The sequence below is a fragment of the Miscanthus floridulus genome, chromosome 9, assembly GCF_019320115.1.
Source record: "Miscanthus floridulus cultivar M001 chromosome 9, ASM1932011v1, whole genome shotgun sequence".
NCBI classification, from domain to species: domain Eukaryota; kingdom Viridiplantae; phylum Streptophyta; class Magnoliopsida; order Poales; family Poaceae; genus Miscanthus; species Miscanthus floridulus.
This window is the reverse complement of record NC_089588.1, coordinates 46,697,897-46,718,758: the sequence shown is the minus strand read 5'-3', so window position 1 is coordinate 46,718,758 and position 20,862 is coordinate 46,697,897. Positions and strand designations below refer to the sequence as shown.

The 20,862-nt window shown below is 46.1% G+C and overlaps 1 protein-coding gene and 2 pseudogenes across 2 annotated transcripts; all 3 read left to right on the top strand.

Annotated features, from left to right (window-relative positions):
- Positions 1–6,342: 6,342 nt before the first annotated feature.
- LOC136481857 (disease resistance protein RPM1-like) lies at positions 6,343–10,869 on the top strand. 2 transcript variants are annotated; one of them, XM_066479135.1, is made up of 3 exons: positions 6,343–6,523; positions 7,357–10,415; positions 10,505–10,869. In XM_066479135.1, the coding sequence occupies exon 2, from the start codon at positions 7,358–7,360 to the stop codon at positions 10,376–10,378; it is 3,021 nt and encodes a 1,006-aa protein (XP_066335232.1). In that variant the 5' UTR covers positions 6,343–6,523; position 7,357; the 3' UTR covers positions 10,379–10,415; positions 10,505–10,869. The 2 variants fall into 2 exon arrangements, with proteins under 2 accessions (XP_066335232.1, XP_066335231.1); XM_066479134.1 differs by having other exon boundaries at positions 7,357–10,869.
- A 1,372-nt stretch (positions 10,870–12,241) lies between these two features.
- LOC136479812 (G-type lectin S-receptor-like serine/threonine-protein kinase SD1-13) lies at positions 12,242–14,298 on the top strand (annotated as a pseudogene).
- Positions 14,299–18,017: 3,719 nt separating this feature from the next.
- Positions 18,018–20,251, top strand: LOC136479811 (cysteine-rich receptor-like protein kinase 44; annotated as a pseudogene).
- The last annotated feature ends 611 nt before the right edge of the window (positions 20,252–20,862 follow it).

Sequence of the window (20,862 nt, the reverse complement as noted above, 5' to 3'; positions counted from 1 at the left end):
TGGTTGCGCATGTGGTTGAACCATATAGGGGAATGCAAACAAGTGTGTTTTCTAACTCTAAATGGGTGAACATCTCTCCTATGTATACGGTCACATATAAAAGATTCAACCAGGCAGCACCTCACTCGTTCAAACCCATCATCCACCTCACGACACCTCTCCTTCTATCACGCACTGCGACATGATTGCGGCGGCAACCCTCAATCCCTCTGCTACTCCCCTAGTGCGCCATGGCGGTAACCTAGAGCGCAGCGGCAACTGTCGACAACAATGATGCAACGCCTATCGCCTATTCCCCTCGCTCCTCTTGGTTAGGTTCTGGACGCACATACTCTCATGGCATAGAGAGTGGTGACCTTGGCGGTAGGGCAAACAACGCTGGTGGATTGGAGTCCGGGACCTAGAGTAGCCATCCCAACTCCTCCAACAACTTGAAGAAGACCAAAACCACTGAGGTGCAATTCTTTGTTTCTTGTTTGGTTTGTTAAGGATTAGTGTCCAAAAATCATGTCATTAATTTCTTCGATTTTGACGAGCACCAGTGGAATCATATGATTGGAAGTGCCACAATTAGGGATTGGTTACTCAAATCAAAGCCCCTAGGCTAGACTTTGGATTTGTGAAAAAAAAATCACCATTATAGGCTACATTCTAGTGATTTATGAATCTTGGTGTATTACTCATACTTGATTAGGTATAAGTAGGCTCAATTTGTTAGTGATGTATGTTTTATGACTCTGTTTCCTCATTTTTAAGGGTCATTTAGGATAGACTATGATGGTTATTTGAGTCATCAAACTTATTCCACTTCGTGGATACACGTGCGCGCCCGGGATCCAACTCGCGCGTGTGGCTAGCCATCTGTGGCCTGTTATGGATGATGAGATGCGCAAAAGGCCCCTACCTAGCGCGCCAACTGTCGGTGTTTCAAACTGTCGACTAGTAAATTTGTGTTTGCGCGTCTGGCTCGGATGGTGTGCTCGGATGACACAAGGGTTTATACTAGTTCGGACGAAATGTCCCTACGTCCAGTTTGAGGCTGCTCATGTTACCGACACTTGTTTATAGTATGGGTTACAAATGGGCGAGAGAGGAAGAAGGTCCCAAGTCTCTGATGGAATGATCGAATGGAGTTGAGTCTAGTTGAACTCAGTTCCTTTCAGTGTTGAGCCGTTGTTGCATGCAGGCGTCTGCGTGTCTTAGCGTGTTTTGTCGTGCCCTTCGTAGGGCGTCCTACTTTCCCTTTTATAGATGAAGGGGAAGGCGCAGGTTACACGAGAGAAAGAGAGAGAGAGAGAGAGAGAGAGAGAGAGAGAGAGAGAGAAGCAAGGAGAAAGAAGGCCTCCGGGGTCGCGGAGCCCTTCATCTCCTTTACGTAGGCCCCGTGCGGTCCTGTAGATGATGACGAGGATAGCTCCACGTCGCGAGCCTGTTCATCACTAGTGCCATACGCGAGCGTCGTCAGCCGGTCGTGGCGCTCCATTCCGTCCCGGTGGGCGGCATGGTTAGTAGATACCCCCGTCGGAAGTCATACGGGGATCAGGTAGCATAGCGCTGGCACGCCCGACACTGTTGGCGACGTGAGTCCTCAGGTATGGCCCGTCATGGCCGCGGGTCACGTCAAGACGCGCCTACTCCCTTTCTTGTGTCAGGAGTTTGACCCTAGGTTCGTACTCTTAGACCCGTATTGGTTGGGGGCGGTACGGACCCCTGTCGGGCGAGGCGGAATCCCCCTTCGAGGGGTCTGGCGAGGCGAAGTTCGTGCCCGAGGGGTCGGGCGAGACGGAGCCCGCACCCTCAGGGTCGGGCGAGACGGAGCCCGCGCCCGAGGGATCTGGCAAGACGGAGCCCGTGCCCGAGGGATCGGGCGAGACGGAGCCCGTGCCCGAGGGGTCGGGCGACACGAAGCCCACACCCTCAGGGTCGGGCGGGACGGAGCCCGCACCTTCGGGGTTGGGCGGGACAGAGCCTGCACCCTCGGGGTCAGGCGAGACGGAACCCGTACCTTCGGGGTCGGGCAAGACCAAAATACACTCTTGACCATCTGGGCGAGTTAGCGTACGCGGTCATCAGCTTGCTTCTTCTAGATATCCCTAATACTGATACCCGACAATTCGTCTCGCAAATTAGTCGCAAACTGTGTAATTAGTTATTTTGTAGTTTATATTTAATCCTCTATGCATGTGTCAAACATTTAATAGGATGGAAAGTAAATTTTAGGGGAAGTAACTAAACAAGACCTTAAACGCACCCTACATCTCAAACGCAGGACTTTCTGACACCAACCAAAGAAGGCACGATTCACTGCTGTTACAGTGCCTTTTGCAGCTCATCACAGTCGCTAGAACAAGATAAACAACTAAACAATGAGTGATGACATTTAGGGTGTTTGATACAAAGACTAATTGCTAGTTGGTTAAAAATTACTTAAGATTAATTCTAGTACATCTAAACAGGAGGGCCAATAACTAGGCAAATTTTTTTCCTAAGTCTTTAACTAATTGTTAGTCAACTACAAATAATTTGGGCTAATTTTTAGCCCTACTTAGTTACTAGCATGTGCATCTAAACATGCCCTAGACCCATTTGAATCAAGCAACTAATAGTTAGCTGTTAATAATTAGCTCATTTAAATTAGGTTCAGCTAATAGTTTAGCTAATTATGAGCTAATATCCAACTAACAACTATGGAAATGCTACGTGTCGTGCGTCCGATGGACCGCACAAACGTCGGACGGCTTTTTCACCCCGCCGCTTGCTCCCGCCCGCATGTATATTAAAAAACATATCCCTTTGCTTCCTCCTCTCCATCCTTACCCCATCCACGCTCCTCACCCCCTGCCGTGCGCACCAATGCCCCGCATCCTCCCTAACCCCGGTGTCCTCACCGAGAACACCCATTGCCCGTAGATCCGGCGGTCCTCTCTCCTACCCCCGCGAGATCCATGGAGGACGAGCGATATCCACTCTCCTCCTGCAAGATCTATGGAGGCGGCATGGCGGTGTTGCAGTGGAGTGGGCGGCTCTCCCCCACTTGGCGCGACACCCTCCCCACCCCGGTGGCCATGGCACTCCCCGCCCCCCATTCCCCCACCGTCGCCACTGAGCCAAGCCCGGTACCGGTGGCGCTGGTGGTGGTGGTGCTCGCGCACACTGCTGTTGTTGTTGCTGGGTGTTGCTCGCGCGCAGCCGCTCGCCGCTGGCTCCCACCCCGTCGACCAGAATTGACCGGCCCAGGCCTCTTCCCCCTATGTTGCAAATATATATTTTAATTGTTTCAGATATTTCAAAGGCATGTTGCAATTGTTTGATATGGATGTTGCAAAAGTAGATCGGGGGATGTTGCACATGTTTGCATATGTTACAAGTGTTCCAGAGACATGTTGCAACCGTTTGTTCAAACTGTTTCATTTATTTCTAGACGTATGTTGCATTCAAGTGTTTCATGTTGCATGTCTTTCCTGCTGTTCGGAGAGTCAGGGGGCGTTGGGGAATGTGGCGCGGCGAGCCAGTGGCTAGCTGAAAGGTCCTTGTTTGGTTTTGGTAATTGAGTGACAACCTAGCTGGACTAATTATGTTCAAAGTGAAATACACAGGTGATTAGTCCACAGGTACACGTGTGTGAACAACATATGCCATGGAGGTGAAATGGTTTGGAAATGTTGTGAAGCTCACACGTGTGATAAAGGAGCTCATTGCATATGAGATATGACATTGAGTCATGTGACCAATGTGGAGAAGATCAAGACAAGACTTGGCTCGACGGACCGGTTGCAAGTGTGAAGGGTAAGTTGAGTGATGACTTGGTGCCGATGGACTGAAGCAACGGTGAAGAGCAAGTCAAGTCAAGATCGATGAACCAATATGGACACGTGATGATATGAAGTGGATCATATCATTGTTGATCATGTTGGTGCATGTGTTGCATCGACATTGAAGGAGATGAAATGGAATGCGCAAGACAAAGGTATAACCTAGGGCATTTCATTTCACCGGTCATAGGTGTGTAGAGAAGTTTATGACCGGGTTTAGGATAGATGGCCATACTATCAAGAGGGGCAAACTTGTTTGCATATCAATCATCTAGTGCCACTTAAGCGTTATAACTTTGCATACATGTTAGTATTGAGTGGTGATGTGAATTGAGTGACTAACTCCTTGGAAAATATTTGTGAAAAGCTAACACACATGCACAAGTTGGTGAACATTTGGTGGTGTTAGTACATTTGTAAAGGAGAAGAAGTTAGTGAAAGAAAGGAGACAAAACCGGGCCCGAGGTGCTGCCTGGGTGGCACCACCACCCCCTGTCTGGTGGCACCACCACCCCTAGGGCGGTGCCCACTTGGAGGCTGAGAGGGAAGAGTTGGCTGGTGCCCTTGGGGGGCACCGCCACTACTTGTCCGCACCGCCACCCCTAGGGCGGTGCCCACCATACCTTGCCCGAGAGCAGCGAAGTTGTAGGTGGCACCGCCGGTGACGGTGTACACCGCCATGGTGTGGGCATTGCAACGCTAGGGGTCATCCGGTGCCATCGCCGCTTCTTAACCGAGGCTGGCGAGTTTAGTGTTGAGCGCAGGGGGTCACCGCCATGGTGATGGCAGTACACCGCCCTATTTTTCTAGAGAGGTGGTTTCTCGGGGGGTTGGCCGGGGTGGCACCGCCACCCCCTGTCCGGTGCCCTAGCCGTTGGATGACCGTTGGAGGGGCACCATCACCCCTTGTCCGGTGACCGCATCGCTGTGTCCGGTGCCCTCGCAGACAGCAGCCCAACAGCTCCAACGGCTCTATTTGGCTTGGGGGCTATAAATAGAGGTGGAGCTTGGCCTTGGGCTGGTTGCTAAGCACCCTTGAGCCTTGGTGGCTTGTGTAGGTGTGATTGGGAGCCCTCTAACTCACTTGTGCTTAATAGTGATCATCCGATTGTGAGTGAGTGTGATTCTAGTGCGTTGCATCGTGAGGTTGCATCGAGTAACACTAGGTGATCGAGTTGCAAGCCAGTGGTGCTTGTTACTCTTGGAGGTTGCCACCTCCTAGACGGCTTGGTGTCTTGCGACTCCGTTGAAGCAAGCGAGAAGCTTGTGCGGTGCTCCGGAGGAGGATTTGTGAGGGGGATTGTGTTCACTACACGGGGATCACGAAGAGCAACTCTAGTAGAGCGTGTCATTGAGCTACCCTCACTTTCAGGGTAGGTTCTTGCGGTACCCGACATGCGGGCTTGGCGGATAATGCCAATTAGCCGCCGAACCACCAAGTGAGCGGTCGACACAACGGTGACGTAGCTTGGTGGCAACCAAGTGAACCTCGGGAGAAAATCACCGTGTCAACATTATCTTCATCATCTTCTCGGTGGTTTGCATTCCGCGCAAGACAAGCTTGTATTTACATTTCATATATTGTACTTGTGTAGTTGCTCTTGTTATTAGTTAGTTTGTATAGCTTACTAGTTACCTTTTTGCTTGTGTAGTATAGAAGTAGCTTCCTTGCGTGACTAATTCGGTTTGAGTAACCTTGTTAGTCACATTGCTTAATTTGCGCAGTTAAGTAATTTACGCTCTCTAATTTAGCTTGTGTAGCCTTGTTATTGAGCATTGCTAGTGAGCTTAGGGGTTTTGTGCTTTTGCTTACTAGAAGTGTGTAGGAGTTCCCTCGGTCGCTTGAGTACTAGTATATAGGTTTGTGTGACCTTGCTCTAGAATTGATTAGGTGAGCTCTAGCTAGCCCGATACCTTTGTTGTCTAATTAGGATCCTTTTAAGGTGTTAGTGAACTTAGATAGAGGGGTGTAGTCTTAGCTAGACCGATAGTTTTAATTCGGTATTTGTTTCGGTTAGTCGGCATGATTAATTTTAGAAAAGACTATTCACCCCCTCTAGTCCGTCATCTCGACCCTACACCAGCGGATGCGGCGTGTGGCACGCTTGGGGCTGGCGGTCAAGGGCACAACGGGGCAGCGGTGCGCCTACGGGGGCGAGGCGAACGGATGGGGACGAGGCCGGATCAAGCGTCGAGGCAGGCTTGTCAGGCGTGCAAGCGGGCGTCCTAGATGGAATTCATCCCCATCGAACATTCGTGCACTAGCATTTTCCTAACAACTATTTCACTAGTTTAATATAATAGCAGCTAATAGCTAATTAGCTAATGTTAGCTATGCGCTACTATTTGCTAGCTAAGTATTGACCGCTAATGGATGGGCCTTAATCTTGTGATGGGGTTAAATAGACTTCACAATTACTACAGTACAGTAGTATTATTTTTTGAAGACCTTGACGCGCGGAAGCTGAGTCAAGTCAACACAGGCACACAGCGGCATCTATTCTAACCAATGCTCACACATTTCTTCGCAATGAAGTTCCCGAGAAAGCATCCAAAGGGAATCCGCACCAAACCTTTGTTCCTTGAATCTCTGTGCAGATTTCCTCATCGAACCTGCGCTGCAGTCCGCAGGGTAGGAGCTTCAGAGCACGAGACCAGAGTGAGCGCCCGGAGAGCTGCCACCATCGCGGTCCTCGTTGCCGCATCATCAAGTAGGTGACTCCATCTTTTCTTGTAGAAGCTTGTGTTGCTGTTCTTCGTAGCACGTCCGACTTCTTGGGTCCCTTTCCGCCTCCAGCCTCCTCCTTGGAAGTTGGAAGGACCTCATACTCCGTTCGTCCAAGGGATTTGGCCTAGCGTCAGAGGTCGGTCACGGCGCATATGACCTGCTCGACGAATTGCTGCACTGCCGTGCCGTATTTTGGATTCTTGGTTCTCTGATACTGTTTTTTTCTCACGGCCGTGACGACAGATTGGCAATTGGAATTTGCCGATCAGTATGTCTCGAGAATTGCTACTTCCAAAAGGAGCATCTATTATCTGATTGTTCAACTGTGGACATTTTAAATCTCCTAGACATGTAGGTTGGGGGCCTCCATATCCTTTTGTTTCAATTGAAATTGAACGGTAGGATGCGTTTTTAATGAAATTGGGCATAAAAGGAGCTTCTTTTTATTGTTCCATGAGTTTGAGACATAAATTGTTTTGGTTATGCATCACAACATCTGCACATGGTCTCATGACTATGATAGTATCTTTAAAGTTTTGGCATACACTTAGGCACTTAGCCATAGCATAATGTCCCATTTTATAATGTAGGTAAAGTCATAAAGAGATGTATGCACTGTGATATTGAATACAGAAAAATGAGAGTTATAATTAATTCCTTAAAACCAACTAGACGGCGTTTCTATTTATGAAAAAAATTGGAGTTTCCACATTATGGAAAAATGGAATGTGTTATGCTCTATGGAACCTGCCTTGCCTCCTTTTTTTTTGGTTGCATATAGTAATCTAAAACATGCTTGTCTGTTTTTCTCAACAGGATGGCTGAAGCAGCTCTTCTTGCTCTCTCAAAGATCGGTTTCTATTTAGCAGGAGAAGCTGCAACCTTTGTGGCAACCAAATTTTCTAATTTGACAGAGCTACCGAACATAGTGCAGCGTGTGCGAAGGCAACTTTTGATGATGAATCTCTTCATACGGAAGACAGGTGCGCTGTATCTCAGTGACGAACTCCTGAAGGGATGGATCTCAGAGGTGCGAATGTTGGCCTACCGTGTTGAGGATGTAATGGATAACTTTTCGTACCATTATCTTCGATACAAGAATGACCAATTCCTGAAAAGACTGAGCAAAGGAATAAACTATACTGCGGTATTTAGTGGAATATCTGATGAGCTAATTCAGATTGAGAAGGAAATTGTGCATGTTTCCATGCTGAAGGATCAATGGTTGAGACCTGTTCATGAGCTTCTTCCAACTCAAATCAACAACAGCGAACTACAATTCCCTCAGTACAGTATGCCCCAATTTATGAAAGACGAAGATCTTGTGGGGATTGAGAAAAACAGCAAGCAGCTAATGAAATGGTTGAGGTCAGATACACAAGATCTTAAAGTGGTATCAGTTTGTGGTATGGGCGGAATAGGAAAGACCACCCTGATCGCAAATGTATACGAGAAGCAAAGGGATAACTTTGAGGTGCTTTTGTGGCTTACTATTTCACAGACATACAATAGCGTGGAGGCATTGCTGAGGAAGCTACTACTTGAGATGAGAAGACCTGACAGTGACAGCGAGGTAATGGATAAGAGGAAATTAGAAGACATTAACAGCATGGACATCCTCATGGTTAAAACAGAGTTAAGGGCAGGGTTTGGATCAAAGAAGTATTTAGTTGTATTAGATGACATATGGAACCCCCAAGTGTATGAATCAATGCGAGATGTGTTTGAAGATTCTAAAAATGGAAGTTGCATTGTTATCACAACAAGGAAAGAGGATGTGGCTGCTCTTGCTTCCAAGCATCATCAGCTCAAGCTTAGTCCATTAGGTCTGAAGGACGCTCTTTGCCTACTTTGCATCAAAGCTTTTCCTTACAATGACGAGTCTGAGGGCCCATCAAAGGTACTCGAGTTAGCTACTGATACTGCAAATAAATGTAATGGATCATCTCTGGTGAACTGTCCAGCAGAGCTTCATGATCTAGCTACTGGTGTTGCTAAGAAATTTGAGGCCCTTTTGCTGGAGCAGTGCCCAGCTGAGCTTCAGGAGCTAGCTAATGATGCTAAAAGGAAATGTGAGGGCCTGTCAATGGCAAAAAGCTCATCAGAACTCCTGGACCTAGCTAATCATATTGCAAAGAAAAGTGTGGCCCTGCCAGTTGCCAAGTGCCCATTAGAGATGCAGGTGCTAGCTGTTAATATTGCAAAGAAATGTGCGGGCTTGCCTTTGGCAATTGTATCTATAGGAAGCTTACTTTCTACAAGGAAGCTAATTCTGCCAGTTTGGAAGCAGATATATGATCAACTTCCCTCTGAACTAGAGAAGTATGTACAGGTTCGTGGAATTCTAAGTCTGAGCTACTATGACTTGCCAGGAGAGCTTAGAAATTGCTTCCTATACTGCAGCATGTTCCCTGAAGATTATCCCTTGCCAAGGGAAAAGCTTGTGCGACTATGGATTGCTGAAGGGTTTGTAGTAAAGAAAGGGAACAGTACACTAGAGGAAGTTGCAGAGGGCTATCTCATGGAACTGATCCATCGAAACATGTTGCAAGTTGTTGATAATGATGAACTTGGTGGGGTGAGTACATGCAGAATGCATGATATCTTGAGAGAGTTAGCCCTTACAATCTCTAAAGTAGAGATGTTTGGTATTGTTAATGATTTTGGTGCAGTAATTCAAATGGATAGAGATGTACGTCGCTTATCTGCATTTAGATGGAGGAAGATGAAAAATGATGCATCCAAGATGAAATTTCCACGCCTGCGGACGCTAATGGCAAGTGAAACCATTGTGATGTCTATACCTTCAATATTATCTGAATCCAAATACCTTACTGTCCTTGAATTGCAAGACTCAGAAGTCACCACATTACCTTCATCAATTGGTCATCTGTTTAATCTACGCTACATTGGTCTGAGAAATACAGGAATAAGCGTACTGCCAGAATCTATAGAGAATCTCATCAATCTTCAGACTCTTGATGTCAAGTCAACCAATATTAGAAATCTGCCACATGGGATTGTGAAGCTCACTAAGCTTAGGCACATTCTTGCTGACAGATATGCTGACGTGAAGCAGTCAGAGTTCCGGTACTTTGTTGGAGTGGAGGCACCTAAAGGGCTTTCAAATCTGGAAGAACTTCAAACTCTTGAGACAGTGCAATCAAGTATTTACTTGGCTGAGCAGCTGGAGAATATGATGCAACTAAGGAGCGTGTGGATTGAAAACATAAGTGCTGCCCATTGTAGCAAGATTTGTAAGGTTTTGTCAATGATGCCGCTTCTTGATAGCTTGCTTCTCTCTGCTACTAATGGGAACGAGCCACTTTCTTTTGAGGATCTCAAACCAACTTCCACAAAGCTCCACAGGTTGATTGTCAGAGGTTGTTGGGCTGGCAGAACACTGAAGTGCCCAATGTTTGAGCACCATGGGGAAAATCTTAAGTATCTAGCTCTTAGCCATTGTCACCTTGGGGGAGAAGATCCATTGGTGTTCCTCGCATCACATGCCCCGCACCTGTCCTATCTAAGACTCAACAACATAAACAGTACACACAAATTGGTTGTTCCTGCTGACTCCTTCACTCACCTTAAGACACTTGTTTTGATGGGTTTGCATGATGTGTATTTTCTGGACATTGGACATGGTTCACTTCCAGTCATTGAGGCTATGTACATTACATCGCTACCAAACCTAGCTACAGTCCCTCAAGGAATTGAAAACTGTCAGCGTCTTAAGAAGCTTTGGTTGCTTGGTCTCGACGAGTACTTCAAAGCTCAATGGAACAATAAGGGCATGAAACAAAAGATGCAGCATGTTCCAGAGATCCGCATCTAGGGGGATTATCACTATTTCTTCAGCAGTAATCTTATAAGTTGCGTCTGCTCATGTGTGTTTCATCCTTTTCAAATTCCATGTTTTCTTCAGTTAGTGACATTGTATAGCATCACATTCACTTTTCAGCTGAATCATAGGCAGATGTTCACAATAATTACTGCCAAAACATGGCTCTCCGCCTTTGCCTCAAGGAAGTAGTTACCTGCGTCAGCCTGCCTTGTTCCAGTTATTTCTCACATTAGCTCCATGAAAAGACTGCCAATCTTTTTTGTGTGGAACTGCATCTAAAGTAAAGTCCCTATTGTATTATAAGTGAACCGCCCATATTTTCTTATCAGCTTATATTTTTCTGTTGAATTGGAAGGTGTATGCAACTCAAATACTCAATAGCCTCCTGTATCTCATCCCTGCTAAATTTTGATGTATTTGTATGACACCGTAATGTTATTCTGTATTGAACTTTTGCTATGCTGGAGCACCAGTACGGTTGCAAAGGCTCTGATGCCAATTTATAATATTGCATTATTAGTATTGTTACTAGTTGTTTGTTTCAAAGAGATACTCCCTTCATCTCTAAATGTTTGATATTTTTATTTTGTCGTGAGTCAAGTATGTCCAACTTTGGTTAATGTCATTGAATCCACTCTTGGCAAACTTTTAGGTAATTAGGTTAGTAGCAGAAAGACTACTTTTCTTTTGTCTTAATCTTGATCCTACGCTACAAGCGCCCCTAGGGCCATAGGAGTGACCATACTCATCGTTCCACGTATGCAGTTGATGGGTATTCAATATTTGTACCCACATCCACATCATCAAATGACTAGGATATGGATTTAGAAATGGGTAGAATATGGGTATACTTACTAGTACCCAAAGATGATCAATTGGTAGTCTAATCCAAACACCCCTATCCTATTAGTTTGATCATCATTACCTTTTAGGTTTGGGCGTTTGGCTGGATGATATTAGAGCATCTCCAAGAGTTTAGTATAGTTTACTTGCTAAATAATAGATCTAGCAAGTTAACAGAATAAATAGCAACCTTAAAATGGGTAGGCAGGTTCCACCACAAGAAACCCAATCCAACTAAAGTTCCTCTTGACTACGAAAACTTGCGAGTTGGAGAGGATAGGAGATGCTCTTAGGAAGGATGAGGGATGGATATGATGATTTGGGTTTGGGTGTGGACAAGCAATGAGATGTCTAAACCCACCCTAATGAGAGTGACAGGTATAGTTCAACGATGTCTGCAACTAAAAAAGTGAACTCACACGAATCTTGTTTCTCTTCCCTCTTTTCCATTGTAGTAGGTTGTAGGCATGCTTTATGGGGCCCTAACATAGGAGGGGTTTAACAAGGGTAGGCTAGGCTTTTTTATGTTATAGGTGGGTAGGAGAGTTGGTCGGGGATCGATCGAAGAAGCTTAGGTTTCGGGAAGGCTCATAGTGGTAGAAGTATATAGCTAGTTTTCAAAAAGAGGATTTTGAGAAGAAAGTTGTTCAAAGCAAGACTTCAAAAGAAAGGTTTTCTAATTTCTAAAAGGAAACGTTTCAAAAGAAAGCAGATTTCGAAAAAAGGCGGCTCTCGAAACATGAGTAGAACAAGGAGAAGTTCCAAATAAGAACGAACATGATAAATTTTTTTTTAAAATACGAATAAAACAATAAGAAAGAGATTTTAAAATGGTGTTTAAACAGAATAAACCACCGTTTAGACGAACAGCGTCAGCAACTTCGCTCTTGCTCAGTTGCTCTTGGAACGCAGTGTAATCGTGTAGAAGCACAAGGGGTGAAGGGCGAATGGACCTGTGGTCTAGTGGTAGGGCTGTCCAGTGGGACGCTACCTACCAGGGTTCAAACCCTGATGATCGCACCTTTTTCTGGAAATTTTCCAGAATTTTCACGGTACACGCACGCGTGCTCGTTCGGTGGTACTGCGCGTTTCCTGCGCACTGGAGGTGATGCCTCCCAATCTCTTCTTTTGCGTGTGGTGTGAGTGTAGAGTATGTAAGTTGTGCGCGTTCCAGTTGTACCCTGTCAAAAAAAGCACGAGCGGTGAAGGGAATATTTTATTTCAACCTCCTCGCAACTGCTCAGACATGCCTTCGAAAATTGTCACATCCCACACCGTGCTCACCAGCCTCACATGGTCTAGAGTGAAGTCAACTCCCTCTCATAGTCTTCGATTCAGATCCCATCAGGCTGGATTATATATATATAATAATCTTAAAACCGCAGCAGCTGCCGCTTCATCCTGCCAGGAACCAAAGTCCGTACACCTGGTTCTTAGATCTCGATCTCCCCAGCTTGGATCCCTCAAGTTCTCTGCTCTAGCTAGGTCAGTGCTTCTGACAAGCTGCTTACTTTCGTTTGGTTTCACAACATTCCAGTTTGTGCAAAAATCTGTGTTGTGTTATGCTCGTCTATATATATGTACTATGTTCATGAACAATTGCCATATTTTTGCTGGAGTTGAAGTTGCAATAAATCTTGTTTAACTAGCTCTGATCTGCAGCTGCGTCAAACCGTCAGGAATAGCCAGCAAGTGGAGTCTTCTGAACACCTTGCCGACTAACCCACCAGCACAGTTTCTGAAAGAAATCACTGTGGGAAGGGTTCTCTGATGCTCGAAAGCTTGGTGAAGGTGCATTTGGAACTGTTTATGAGGTACCATACCACTATGCTCAACAATAATGTTATCCAGTTTTAGAATATTGTCCAATAAGCGCACACCGATCACAGTGTCTAATAAGAGGTCAAAGTAACAGGGCATTCTGCAAGATGGGGAGAAGATTGCTGTGAAAAAGCTTTAAGATAATGCGCCGGTGGCACCTGAGAAGCAGTTCACGATTGGGGTTGGGAATCTTATGGCCATGCAGCATCCGAATATAGTGAGGTTACTCGGCTACTGCCACGAACCGCAGAAGAAAGTGATCGAGGACAGTGGAAGATACATCATTGTAGACGTGGTTGAGAGCATGCTCTACTATGAATATGTGCCTAACGGAAACCTTGGCAAGTATATTTTCGGTATGCAATAAGAACGCGCGCGCTATGCCGCTATCCAACATGCATATATTTGTTTTGTCATTAATTTTCTGAGATGTATGTAAATACATGACCCATGTTTTCATTCTTCAGATGCATCTTTTAGACCTGATTGGAAGACATGCTTCGAGATAATCAAGGGCATCTGCCAGGGCTTACGTTACCTGCATAAGGAAATGGATAGGCCAATTGTTCATTTGGATCTTCAGCCTAGCAACATATTGTTGGATGAAAACATGGTACCGAAAATCACGGATTTCGGCCTGTCAAGACTCTTCGGTGAAGAGCAAACCCGAATAAACACAATAAATGTTGTGAGAAAAAAGTAAGCCCAATAAATTCCATTATTTTTTATTCTAAATAATAAATCAAATCAAATTGCATTGTCCTATGATCCTTATTGTTTCGTTTGACATTCACGCTTCCCAGAGGGTATATGGCTCCAGAATATCAACCCGGTCCGATATATATAGCTTAGGTGTGGTAATCATGGAGATCACAACAGGTGAGAAGAATTTTTCAGGCAAACAAGACATGTCAGCGAGGGACTTTGTAGATAAGGCAAGACCAAGACTGGAAAACATTTTTTTTACTTGCTTAATGTTGTCACTTAAGCTCACACCTCTTAACTCTGTAGGTGCGTGAAACGTGGACAGATGAGCACATTGCATCCAAGCACTCAGCACTACTAGATGCAGGCAGCCTCCAGGAAGTAAGAACATGCATCGAAATCGGGCTAAAATGCGTGGATGTTGATCAGAACAAGAGACCTTCTATAGTTGAAATTGTTGACAAGCTCAACGGAAGGCATGCTCCCTGAATGATGAACTCCTGCATACTATATATGCAAGTGAAAACTATGTTGCAGACCCATGGCGATTTGCTCTATATGGTATCATGGACAAAATAACTGTATCAGTTACCAATTGTGTACTTTTGAGTAATGTGTTCCTCATGTCGTGTCACTTTTTAGGAGCTCCTTAATTTGTGTCTGTATTTTTCTTGTGTCACAAATCTGCATGCATGACCTGTTAAAAAAATTGTTTGTGCATAATTTTTATTTGGTTTTTCTCATGTTATGTGAACAACATTTTTTTGACCAAACAAGATGGGAGGGCCCAACTGAATTTTATAAACTTCCAAAGAAAGAAAACATGTACAGAGTACACAAGTTCAACAGCTAATTTGCAACACCTAGTTCAACAGTTATGACTCAATGGATCGTTGGTGAGATTAAGTTGGCACCCGACCCGACCGTCCGTCTAATTATGTTTCTGGCAGAATTTGTCTAACCACTAGGGAGTAGATACTCCCGAATTTTTTGTTTTACAGCCCTTTTTTGAAAGATTTTCACAAATACGTCCCTGGCAGTATCCTTTCAAAAAATAGATCCTGACCTCGGCGTCGTGACAATTGACGCCGAGCTTACACGTCTCGGTGCCAATTGCTTTGGTGCCGAGGTCCAGGGTCATTTTCTGCGTGTCGTTGACGTGGCTGCTTGCGTGGCGCGAACATGGCATGAGCTTGGCGCCAATTACTACGGCGCCGAGCTATGAAAATTGATAAATTTTAATTTTTACCATGACTTGGATATTAAGAAATGTGGCTAACTCTAGATTTTTTACAGTGACTTATTGTTTGATCACTTAAAACAGTCTAGAAATACTTAAGATAAAAAATGATCTAGGGTTTACGTTTATGAACTAGCCTAAAAATGCTTCTAAGTGTTGGATCAATAGTTAACTTCTTTTTTCATGATGCTATTTTGACCAGGGTAAAACTATAGTTTCTTTTCTAGATATGAAGTTTGACCTTTAATAGAAGTTGTAGTTTGAGTTGAGTACAACAAACTTTGCTTTTGGACCTAAACCTAAATCAGTCTTTAACATGGCCGAATTGTGACGCTATTTTGGCCCCTCTAAATCTTTCTAATTCCCTTATCGCCGGTAGTGAATTGACATGTTTGCGATATTTTATCTTTCAAATTTGTATATTTCCAATAGTTGCGTGTAACTTTGTGGTGCAAACAATTTCCACCACAAACTTGTCTTTGTTAATGCGGTTGGTCCGCCTGCTCTCTGCTTCTTTATATATATATAATTCTTTGCAGCAATAATGGAGGCATCCTGTTCCTCATCCGCCTGTAAGCAGGCGGAGGAGTACTTGGACGCCGACGCCAACGACGTCGAGCCGAGGTACCGCACCATCGACAACGTCATCGGGGCAGTGACTCCACCGGGCTTCGCCACGCGCCAGGTGGCTGCAGAGCTTCATTTGTAGATGGAGGAGGAGCTTGCCTCTTTTGCAGAGGCTGAGAAGCACGCGTGTTGGCGCCGAGCCATGATGGAGGAGATGGACTCCATCGAGAGCAACAAGACCTGGCGCCTGGTACCCCTTCCGCCTGGGCATCGACCCATAGGCTTGAAGTGGGTTTACAAGGTGAAGAAGGATGCTGCCGGCGACGTCATCAAGCACAAGGCCCGCCTTGTGGCGAAGGGCTATGTCCAGCAGCTCGGGGTGGATTTCGACGAGGTCTTCGCGCCTGTCGCCCGCATCGAGTCTGTCCGGCTGCTCCTTGCGCTAGCTGCCCAGGAGGGGTGGCCGGTGCACCATATGGACGTAAAGTCCGCGTTCCTGAACGGGGAGCTAGTCGAAGAGGTCTACGTCAGGCAACCTCCCGGCTTCACCGTTGTCGGGCACGAGAACAAGGTGCTGCGCTTGGACAAGGCGCTCTACGGCCTCCGTCAAGCGCCGCGCGCGTGGAACGCCAAACTCCACGAAACGCTGGTGGCGCTCGGCTTCAGCCACAGCACGTCGGAGCACGCGGTGTACGCCCGTGGCAAGGGTGCTTCTCGATTGCTGGTTGGGGTCTACGTAGATGATCTCATCATTACTGGGAACGACGCCACCGAGATCACCAAGTTCAAGCAGCAGATGTCCTCCTGGTTCAAAATGAGCGACCTTGGCTTACTCTGTTTTTACCTGGGAATTGAGGTGCAGCAGGGGCGCGATGGGATCAAGCTGCTGCAATCAGCATATGCGCGCAAGATCCTGGAGCGCGCCGGTATGGGAAGCTACAACCCGTGCCACACTCCGATGGAGCATCGCCTCAAGCTGTCAAAGGCGAGTACTGCGGCTCCGGTGGACGCAACTAAGTACAGGGGCCTGGTCGGCTGCCTTCGCTACTTGGTGCACACAAGGCCGGACATCTCCTTCGCCGTCGGCTACGTCAGCTGCTTCATGGAGCACCCCACCGTCGAGCACCTCAACGCAGTGAAGCGGATCTTGCAGTACATCGCAGGGACACTCGACTACGGCTGCCACTACAAGCACGGTGGCCAGGAGCTGAAGCTGTTGGGTTACAGCGACGCTGACATGGGCGGCGACATTGATACAAGGAAGAGCACTAGTGGCGTCCTGTTCTTCTACGGCTCCTGCCCAGTGACTTGGCAGTCACAGAAGCAGAAGGTCATCGCCTTATCCTCTTGCGAAGCTGAGTATATTGCAGGGACGACGGCGGCCTGCCAAGGTGTTTGGCTGTCGCAGCTGCTTGCCGAGCTGAAAAGCGAGGAGCGCACAGCCTTTATCCTCAAGATGGACAGCCAATCGGCCATTGCCCTCAGTAAGAATCCCGTCTTCCATGAACGTAGTAAACACATAGATATGAGGTTTCATTTCATTCGGGAGTGTGTTGGAGACGGGAAACTGGACATTGAACACGTCTGCACTGAGGAGCAGATTGCTGACATTCTGACGAAGCCGCTGGCACGAGACCGGTTCTGTGAACTCCGTGAGAAGCTTGGCATCGTCAAGATCAGCAAGGAACGTCAGGATTAGGGGGTGAAATGTAAGCGTCAATGTAATCCTGCGTTCAGTTCAGTTTTATTTCCTTTTGCATTCAGTTAGACATAGCGTTGAGCTCGGCCTGGACGATCATATCCTCCCGAGCGTGTCGTTGTAATGGGGCCACGGCGTGGCGTTTGGGACGCGTCGTGGCGTTGCATGCCGCTGCTTGCGCTGCGTGGCCTAGTGCGTGGGATGGCGCGCACAGATCGGGCCATGGGGGGCATGGCGTGCATGGCGGAGAGCTGAGGCTAGCTCGGCCTCTCCTTCTTTTTCTATGTTGCAGTTAGAAGCTCATGTATATACGTAGGAGCACCTTACTACAAAAAACGTCGACACAGTTTCGTGCTTGGCACAAAAAAAAACTTCCTGTGTTCCTCTGTTCTTGAATTCACTGTGAGTTTGAGAGCACGCCGGAGAGAGTCCGGCTGACAGTTTGGATACAGTAGAAGAAGCCTCGATTTGTGGCAGTTCAGATCTAGGGCGCGTTTGGCCGGGCTCCCGCCGGCTCTGGCTCCCACACTGCAGCGCAATTGTAGCGCGCAGGAGCTAGAGCCGGAGGAGAAAAAAAACGAGCTTCTCCGGCTCCGGCGTTGTCAGTGAGAGAGGAAAGGAGGAGAGAAAAACAGCTCTGGTGAACAGTGTTGCTACAGGAGATGAACAGGGAATGAGTCAGAGGAGCCGGAGCCCCTCGGAGCCCGGCCAAACGGGCTCCTAGTAGCTCCTTGCCTCCTTCAAGGTCATCAGAAATGGCGAACCTGCAGAGCCAGCCGAGTCTTGCGAGTACATTACCAACAAACCTACCGGTGACCTTTATGAAGGAAATTACCAAGGATTTCTCTGTTGACCGAGTACTTGGTCAATCTGTTTTTGGAACAGTTTTATCAGGTGCGTGTGGACACTAACATTTACACATCGGATTCTTACATACAAAACCGTTTCACTGACAGAGGTTAAAGTTAAACAGGGTGTTCTTCCAGAAGGGGGCCGCATGATTGCTGTGAAGAGGCTTGCTGAAAACGCACCAGTGCCGGCTGGCATAACATTTGAAACTGAGGTTACAAATCTTATGGGCACTTAAACACGAAAATATTGTAGAGCTGGTTCACTACTGCCATGAGTCGCAGAAGAAAGTCGTTCAGCATAATGGAAGATATGTGATTGTGGACGTCATCGAAAGCTGTCTTTGCTACAAATATCTACCAAAGTTGAGTCTTGACAAATATGTTTATGGTATGCAATGCACTATCCAACACACATCTCCTCTCTCTACTATTCATGCATACTTGAAAGATAAAAACAAGTGTCAAAAGAGTTATTATGATTCTTGTTTCCGATATTTGTTTTGTTGCCACCAATGTAAGCAATTTAGACTTTTGGACAATACTATTTTGGAATACTTATAACTTACTACTAGTACTTCTCTTTGTTTATTTCTTACTTATTTAACAGCCACTACATCAATAAACTGGGACACACGGTTCAAGATAGTTAAGGGGATCTGCCAGGGTTTACATTTCCTTCACAAGGAATTGGTTGGTGGGCCAGTTATTCATATGAATCTTGTGCCTAACTCGATATGGGGGCCGTTCGGATGGTGAAGAATCCAGCCGGATTTCACTGTTTGAGGCTGAAAATCACTGTTCACTCTCTCACAGATTTATCCAGATTCCTCTAAATTCCTCCAAGCGAACAGGCCTATGGTTGGATGATAATTGGGTGCCAAAGATTGCCGATTTTGGACTCTAGAGACTCTTTGGAGAAGAGCAGACCCGGATGTATACAGTCAATGTTAAGGGACATAAGTAAGCAGAAACAACTGTGAAATATATGATTATATATTCATTCTATTTACTACAAGTAAACGCCATTTGATTCTTTGATAAACTATTGCAGTGGGTACATAGCTCCGGAATATCTATACAGAGGTGAAATCTCCACCATGTCTGACATATACAGTCTGGGCATGATTATTCTTGAGATTACGACCAGAGAGAGGAACTCTTCAGCTTCTGAAGACAGATCTGCAAGACAGTTTGTCGACAATGTAAGATAGCACTACTACTTGATGACTTGAATTTTGAAACTTCTGTTTTTGGAATCTTTCCCTGCATTCAGCTAATACATTATCACTAAGGAATAAATCCAACTCTGTAGATACATCAAAATTGGAAGACAGATGAGCAAATAATGTACAAGCACCCATTACTGGATCCAAATGGCCTTCAGCAAGTAAAAGCATGCATTATAATTGGACTGAAGTGTGTGGAGGCTGATTGGAACAAGAGGCCTTCCATAGCGGATATTGTTGATAAACTCAATGGGAAACGTGTACCAATTTTTGACCAGGTGTGAACAATTGAGACATCATTACAGTTTCATTGTGTCGTGTTATGTAATAAGAAAAAATAATTTCATGGATTATTACACTCTGAACATCATCAAATAAGGTGACTCAATGTCTGGATTTAGTTTCATTTTCTTCACCTGCAATGACACTCCTTTACAGTCCGAACTAGCTAGATTCTACAAAACCAAAAGACCAAACAAAACTATCAGTGTGTGTACCATAATTAATTGATTGCCATTGATTTTTAAATACAATTTTAACTTATTAAATAGCCTAATATCGGTAGAACCTTAGAGTTTATGCTATCTCTGTTGTGCTAATTAACATGCTATACAAAATTTCAGGTCTCCCCTTCCCAGCATGCATGAGACCTTGTCTTTCCAAGGATAAGTCCATGTCCAAGATGAAGTGAAACCCGCTCTATGATATGTTGATGACATGGATTTTCTTCAGAACTAAGATCCTGTTTTTAAATTTTCTCTGCCTGGCAACAATGTGACACTGTATTATTAATATTGCAGTAGTTTGTCTCTATTGACCTCATTTTAATGTAGAATTTCCACCAGTCCCTGCCTGGCAACAACGTGACACTGTATTATTAATATTGCAGTAGTTTTGTCATTCCAAGAATAAATCTCTGTTCCTTGGCGATACGAGAGGTTTTGCCATTTTTTATGACTGCGAACACAAGGTTGACAAGTACCCTTGTGTGTTCGTTTTGTGATGAGTGATTGTCAATGTGATCCACGAAGTAGGTTGAGTGGTGACTAACCCTACCATGGCGAAAGCTATGTGTGCGACATGTCTTTTGGCTTGTGTTGTGCAGGTGTGGAGCTCGGATGTGGTGGTCGACGGCGAGGTGAAGGTCAAGGAGGACGTGCCGTGCCGACGGACCGGGAGCGGTGAAGGACGGACGTGAGGCTTGGACCGAGGGACCCAGAGGCCGGGTGACTAGCCATGGTGGCTGACACTTGGGACATCGACAAGTGCAAGAAGACATGGAGTGACGGTGTTGACCGGGTCAAGACGGCGGACACGTGAGTCGAGCGAGGCTCAGGAGGACTTGGCGGGCCGGCCGGTCGAGGACGGCGGTGACACGCGTCGGATGGCGGGGGACGCGTATGGAGTACGCTACTCGCGGACGGTTTGATGGTTTGGGCCTCAAAACCATCGGATGGACGGTTTACGGGTTTGGGCCTCAAAACCCGGGCGGAGGTTCCGAGGAGGGACGGACGGCACGTGGC